The following is an 8,077-nucleotide window of genomic DNA, read 5'->3' on the forward strand; positions in this document are numbered from 1 at the left end:
TGCTTAACTTAAGCACTTGATCAGTTTACTAAGGTGGCAAATAAAAGGGGATAGGGAAAATTAGCTTCCTAAAATAGAAAAGCGTAAAATAAATGCAAAAATTAAATGATTCCTTTACTTGAAACGTAAGAGGAATTATCAATTTATCATATCATAAAAAAAAATAAATAGACAAATAAAATAAAAACAGAGAAAACGCTCAAATAAGTTGCGTGGTTGTTAATTTAAAACTATGATAATTTTGTAAAATAGATTGATGAATTAATTATTTGGTTGATGTTTAGATTGGATTCGGTATATAAGTTTGGACAATGGCTATTTAGTTAGTTAATATAGATAATTTTTGAAGATATGTTATGTTTTTGTATGTTTATTTATATGTGTGAAAATAGATATTATAAATAATAAGTACTAGATAATGTTAAAAATAACTGAGAAAAGGCTAGAGAAAAGATTGAAAAAACCAATAATTTAAAAATAGGGAAATAAAAAAATAAATAAAAAATTATTAAAAAAAAAAAACAAAAAAGCAAACAAAAAAATAATAAAAAAGGAAAAAGAGCCTAAATATTTTACATTGAATTTAATTAATTCTTTTAGTTAAAAAATTAAAGCAAAAAATTAAGATAAATATTTTTCTTCTTCTTTCAACTGCATAATTAAATCTGCAAATGAAAACATATGTACTTACTAATCAATTAATTAATTTACTTATTTCAAATTTATTATTCTTAATATTAAACAAATAATCAAACAAATTATACATAATTTGATTATTCTACATATGCATTACATTCATTCATTCATTTCTCATACTTTATGTTAACAAATATAGTTATCCACTTGTTCAGCTCCAAATTTATCCTTCAGTTCTTAATTTCAAAGAAAAGTAAATCATTGATCAGAAAATATTTATTTTATTTCTGATTGTTTGTTGCATTTGATTCTTTTCACTGCAACTTATAATCATCATTCATTCATTAATTCATTATCATTCATTTTTCATTTTTTAAATTATTCTCTCATTTAATTCAATAGAGACCAAAAGTGAAGAACCTCACAATATGCAAGATCTCCGCAATCCTTGAGAAGATTCAGGAAAATTCCTCTGCGATTCCACATTACAACTTTTAGAAACACAAGATGATTGTATTTGACTTGGAAGAAGATTTACAAAAATTAAAATTAACCTAATAAGATATATACACATAGAATAATTTAGTCTCTATTAAAGAATTTCTATACAAAATATAAAGTAATTTGAAATGCCCAGATGAGTATTTCGTAGCAGCATTTTTGCTCATTTTAAAGTATTTGAGCCTTTCTTCAATTTAATTCACAGAAAACAACTGCTAAAGGTACTTTTTACACATTTATCTTAATTTTTTATGCAACATAAATCATAGATCAGTTATATAAAAACAAAAATAGTTAATTCATACTCAAATAAATTCTTCTTTTAGAAGGCATTTTGTCTAAAGAAGTCTGCAATTTTACAACTAAAAAGAATAATCAATATTTTATTTATTGACTTCTTTCTTTCTTTCTTAATTTCTCTGCTGAGTGTCTTTAATGAATGCACATAATAGATGCTTTCATAGAAATTTTATAATAGGATCTAAACAACCAGCTTTCCAAAACTAACCAAATAATAAACACACAAACAAACAATCAAGCAAACAAACAAATAAAGTTATAACTAACTTATTGTATGCAGATACAAAATTTTTTAACCAGCAAATTGGTTTGTTTGTTTGTTTGTGATTTATTTACTCATTTGCTATAGTTTTTACACACGAAATTATCAAATTAAGTAATAATTCATGCTTCCAAATAGATTTCTAATTTACTATTAAAAAATAATACTAAAAATTTTCACTTCGCCGTACTCATATAGCGAGTCACTTTTCTTTGTTATGTCATTAATTAAAAACAGACATATGATTATTGCGGCATAACAATTTCTATAAGTTATTTTACAACTTTAACACGACGTTTACAACTAAATAAATCTTAAATAGAAACAATCAATTAAATATATTATTTTTAAATTTTAGCATGAAAACTATTTTTAAATACTTCCTCTATTACGAAGAAAAAGTTGCTTTACTTTTTAATTTTTCTTCTTCTGATTTGATTGTTGTGAGTGCTGAACTAGTCTTAAAAATTATAAACAGATATATTATTAAAGATTAATAAATATTAATAGATTGATTGATTGATATATACTTTGATTAATTTAAAAATTATAAATAGAAAAACAAATTTTCAAAAAATTAAGCTAAGCAAATAAGATTTTACAACTTAATACTAATTCAAATAAGTCCCCCACATAAAATAGCCAAGCAATTTGTTCATTTATAATTACTACTATAGATGATTTATAATTTTTATCATCAATATTAAATATCACTTCAGTTAAAAGCCAACAAAATTAAACATAATAACTCAGCACATTTATAAATACCTACATAGAAATTAATATTTACTAAAAATTTCATGTAACACGCATAATTGTAAAGGATATTGATTACTCTCATAAAATTATTGGTGAAATCAAAAACTATAAAATTGATTAGATTTCTAATTAAAAGAATTTATTTGCATACAAATTGATATTCTATTTCAAATAATTTTACTAATAGAATTTTTTATTTAAAATAGATTGATTGCCTGCGCCATTATGCTTATAGAAAAATAATATAGTGATTATATATTATCACTCTACGCCTACTCTAGAGGAGTAAACATACCTGTTAAAGATTTATAAGAAATGGAATTATAATTTTTGTCTACAATAAACTGGGAAATTAATATTAAAGAAGAAGAATTTCAAGCTTTTTAAGAGTATTTCAACACAATAAGCGCATGAAATAGTAAAATTTTTGTTTGATACATCTACCAACCAACCTACCTTCCTACCATCTACTTACTAATTAACTAAAATAGATAAAAATCTATATTATTAAATATAACAATAAAATATTGATATATAATATAAAACAGCTTTCTATTTGATTATACTTTCAAAGACTCAAAGATAATATTTGTAAATAAAATGGAATTTAAATACTACTCTTTCCAACAATAATAACCACAATAATTATCATCAAATAATAACCTCAAAAATAAATAAAAAAAGTTACAAAATTTATTCAACTCAAAACTACCTCTAAATAATAAATAATAATTAAATCTTATTAAAAATCTTTTATCATAAAATGAATAAAAAATTAAAATGGTGCTTAATAAATAAATAAGTAAATACTTTTAATTTAAATCAAAAAAATTTTCATTCAAAGTAAGGTTAAAAATTAAATAAAAAATCAGACACATTTCTTTGAGAAAACATTTAAATTATCTCTTCGCATGTAAATAATTAAATTAATTCACCTATTAGATATCTCATTTTAATAGAGTAAGTATGTACTTTTAATTCAAAATATCAAAGAAGTCATCTAGAATGTAAATTATGTGCTAATTTTATCTAGTAAACTTAGCAAGCAAACAAATGATAAAAGTAGAAATAAATAATAATTTTCCTTAATAATGAATTAAAAAAAAATAATAATAACCAAGTAAAATAAAAATTTGAATATTCTATCTATTTATTACATAGTTAAGTTTAATTTAACAGCGCCCAAAATACTTAACAATTATATTAATAATCAAAATAAAATAATAAAATAATATAATTTTCAACTAATTAATAAAATCATAATAAAATTATATAATTTATTATTTAAAAAATAATAAATAAATTAACCAAATTAACAAATAAATAAATAAAATTAATTATTGGAAATACAAAAAATAGTGTAATTCACATACATCAAAATAAATAATATATATAAAGAGTTTTAAATTCTAATTATAAATTAATAAATAATTTTTGATACTTTGATGGTTGTTTACTTTCTTTCCCATATCTATAGATTCCTACCTATCTCCAGCCTATATATCTATCTAGATCATATATTCTAGTTTAGTGATAATATTTATATTTTAAAATTTGTATTATAACTTTTTATTAAATATGTATTTTATCCTTTCTTATAAATTACTTAAAATTTTAGTTAAATTAAGCTTAATGACTTTTTCTCAATATTTTATTATTCTTAAATTAAAAATAAAACTTTCTTTAATATTTTCTTAGAAAGTATAGAAATAAGTTTATATTGAATTAAGATAATTATAATCACTGATAAAATAAATTAAATAATTTATTAATTTAATTAAGTAAATGTCATTTCTAAATTTCTATTTAAAATAATATTTTAATTTTCAAGATAAAATCAAGGTTTCTATAAAACATATTAAAAATTTATCTTGAAAACTCTTAGAAAATAATAAAAAGCAGATAAACACATTTATACATACATATACAATTTAATTTATCTGATTTTATCAAAAGATACTTGCAAATTAATCATGTCTTATTGTAAAACTCATCCTTGTTTGAGGTTAACAAAGCATTACTAAGTAAAATAATTTTAAAAATATATTTATTTATTATTTATTTGCTAATTAACATAAGTGAATTTAAGCTAATAATGAATTTTTTTTGCCATTTTAAAAAGTGTTTGAATAATTAGGATTATGATTAAAAATTAAATTAGAAATTAGGAAGAAGGAAATAAATTTATGAATAATTTTTTTATAAGCAATATTTAAAAAGTTAAAAATTAACTCTTTAATTTTTACCTTAAATAAAAATATAATAAAATGGAGGACTTTAGAATTTTTTAATTTGAATTTCTTTGTAAAAATGAATAAAATTTTTAAGTGAATGAATTTTTTAATGAATGTGCTAAAGTGAATTTTGAGATTAAGATGTATTAATTTGATAAGAAATGAATGAGAGTACTCATTAATTAATAGAAGTGTTAATTATTGAAGAAGGTAAGTATGTAAATATATGTATATTTGTTAATATAAATGCAAGTCTTTGAAATAGTCTGCCTAGCTAGCTTGGTAATTAAGATTAAATGTAGATCGATAGAGAAATTAAACTAAATCAAATAAGGAGAAGAGAGAAAAGAATAAATCAATGATCTTTTAAAAAGATAGAGTATATTAAATAGAATCTTTACATACAAACATTTATTATCAATATCCTCTTTGCTTGAGTATTAAAAGATAACAAATAGGAGAGACACAGAATTTATAATAGAAAAGCAAAATTTAAATTAGAAATGAAGATCGGATTCATAGAAACAATTAAAAGAGTTGGCAAAAATTTGGGAGCCACAAAGGAGGAAAAATTCAGAGTTTTGGCAAAGAAAACCACTATTCCCAACAGAAGATTAAAAGATGATTCTTCAACTCATAAAAGAATGCCTCCTATTGAATAATTCAGAACTTACACTAAGCAAATTCTCCCTCAAATGGAGCAATCTATTGAAATCAGCATGTTATAGAAGTAATTCCAAGAAATTAAGAGCGAAGAACTTAAATAAGATTTAATCCGCGCTTATACTCGTCGTCGCATAAAAGATTTAGCCAATTAATTCTCCAAACTTGATGACTACAAGAAATAGGAAGATTCCATGAGACATCATGATTTGCCTGAATTGAATGTCTACTCATTCGTTCCCATCGGCGATCATGATTTCGAAGATGTTGGCAAATACACAATGTTCCCTGCAACTGACATTCAAAAATATTTCCTCAACAACCAAATGTTCGGTGAATACTTCGAAGTTGAGTTCTATCGTACTAGAAAGTTCGGTGTTATGATTTCAGAAGAAGTAAAAATAACAAAAATATTTTTTTCTAGATAGGCAACAGTAGAAATAGTTAATAAACTTTAAAGCTCACAAGCACATACAATGAAAAAACCAATTAAAATAACTTACACAATTATCAATTTAGTTAAATCCAAACAAATTTATCCAGTTCGTCTCAAAAATCAATTCACTATAAAAATAGTTATTTAGTTAAAATTGAATAATCTTAAAATATCTTTTTTAATTAATAAAATCAAAATCTTTAAAATAAACTCTGATTTATTTATCAAGCAAGCAATCATGCATGCATGCATAAAATCGTGCAACATAGAATAGCAATTTAAAATGTATTTTTAAAATCTTCTCTTAAGTATCTATCATCTTTACGAGCTATTTAAATAAATTCCTAAATGAAATATGCATTATAAACACACACGCTTTCGTCTACTTGCCAAAAACAAAACTTATTAGAAATAATTAATTAATTAATTAATTAATTAATTAATTTAACAACATTCATAATATTTTATAATTAAATTATTTTAATTATGAATGAAAAAATTAGGGAGCTAAGATTGTTAATCACTTGCAACATATTTAAGATAATAAGGAAACTCCTTTAAATTATATTAACTTATTCAAGAGATATCCCACTGAAAAAATTAAAGAAAAGATTATTGAAGATGAAGACGTTTATCCCTGTCTTTTCCACGATTTAGGTAAGTACAATTAATTTATTTATTTATTTGCAACAAAAAATATTTCAATAAAATGTATTTATTTATTAACTTATTTTTAAAAATTACCTAAATTATTAAAGCCAAAGCTGCTATTGAAGAATTGGAAGCTTATAGAAATAACACTCTTTTCGAAAGACTTTTCTGCTTACCTAGTTTATTTGATTTAACTATTAATGTTGTTTTGAGAGAATTGGGCGAAAATCCTAATGCCCTTCTTCCTCTCTTTTTAAAGTAATAAGAATAGATCGATAATCCCTAATTCACTGGCAAGAAGGTCTTCAATCAACTCTTCGAATAGATCTTCAAATAAATTAATGAAAGAGCTCATCCTGAATTCTCCAACCCTTAACAATATAAATAATTCCTTGAAGATATTTGTAAAATTTGTTTGTTTTAAACAATCAATTTTTAACTAAATGTTTTTTATGTAACTCAAAGAGAAATTCTAAATTAGCATCAAGGATTGCACTGAACATGAAATTGATTTAATTAAATACTGTAAGGAACCTAGATGGATTCCCAGAAACATTAAAAAGTACTCTTTGAGAAAGTTTATTGGATTCAACTCTGGCGCTCTCTTATACGGTGATAGTGGTTCTGGTAATTACCAAACAATATTCTAATTACTCATATGTGTTATTAAAAATATTATTTATATAAAAAGGCAAGAGTGGTACTTTACTCTATGTCACAATGTGGGCTCATTACAAGAAATGGATTGTACTTAATGTTCCAAGTGCTTTTAACTGGACTTAAAAGGAATGGAAGTTCGTCAGACATCCTAAGACAGGTCTTTATATTTAAAACGAATTAGCTTAAGATTGGATGAAATCTTTCAAGCACGCCAACAGCGATTTATTAAAGTAGATCCCAGTTAATATGGATATTTATGGTTTCTACAATTTGTCTGGCTAACACGATAAGGAATGTGATGCTGTCCCTGATCTCTATTACAAAGACAGAAAGGTTAACTTCGAAGAACACAAAAAGTTCTTGACAGAAGAAGAAAATATTATTGATGGTGAAACAAACAAAGACTTCAGAGTCAGACTAAAAGAAAAGTTAACTAATCCCCTTACAGTCCTTGATATAATCGATTACGGTCTCGAAAACGAATTCTTTGCTACTAATGCTTTGTACGAAGTCCTCGAACAAATCCGTAACTAGGATAAATTCTGTGTTTTAAAAGTAATTGATGGCTATAATTTCATGTATAAGCGTTCTATCTATCCCTCTTTCAGATATGCTACTGATACATAGTTAAGATCCACTGTTCCTCCTTATCACTTGACAGTCCCCAGAGCTTTCTTGAACTTTGATGGTCACAAATTTAAAAACGGTTTTGTCCTTTGTGCTTCCAGCGTTAAAAATTTCCATAAGCACATTTTCGGCCCTGATTCTATTGACTTCCCTCTTGGATATTCCCACGAAATGAGAGGCTTACCTCTCGATGACTTCAGAGTTATGTGTCACTATTACCTTCAAAACGATTTCTGGCTTGCCGATAATGTTGCAAAGAACTCTTCCGATTTCCTTTGGATGCACTCTCAAGGTAATTGGGCTCAAGCACATAAGGTTATGCTTGGTCACTAGCTTGATTCTATGTGA

The 8,077-nt window shown here is 24.1% G+C and overlaps 2 protein-coding genes across 2 annotated transcripts; both read left to right on the forward strand. All coding sequences in view use genetic code 6, as the record gives it.

Moving 5' to 3' along the window:
* Window positions 1–418: 418 nt before the first annotated feature.
* Window positions 419–2,872, forward strand: TTHERM_00013060 (amine-terminal domain cyclin; the record flags this gene model as incomplete). The annotated part of the gene is made up of 3 exons (XM_001008286.2): window positions 419–889; window positions 1,039–1,358; window positions 2,665–2,872. 3 exons carry the CDS (start codon window positions 419–421, stop codon window positions 2,870–2,872), a joined length of 999 nt encoding a protein of 332 aa, XP_001008286.2.
* Window positions 2,873–5,195: 2,323 nt separating this feature from the next.
* On the forward strand, window positions 5,196–8,077 carry TTHERM_00013070 (ribosomal death-associated protein; the record flags this gene model as incomplete). The annotated part of the gene is made up of 5 exons (XM_001008287.2): window positions 5,196–5,750; window positions 6,295–6,448; window positions 6,550–6,846; window positions 6,908–7,069; window positions 7,134–8,077. 5 exons carry the CDS (start codon window positions 5,196–5,198, stop codon window positions 8,075–8,077), a joined length of 2,112 nt encoding a protein of 703 aa, XP_001008287.2.

Source organism: Tetrahymena thermophila (genome assembly GCF_000189635.1).
Source record: "Tetrahymena thermophila SB210 genomic scaffold scf_8254803, whole genome shotgun sequence".
Classification (NCBI taxonomy): Eukaryota; Ciliophora; class Oligohymenophorea; order Hymenostomatida; family Tetrahymenidae; genus Tetrahymena; species Tetrahymena thermophila.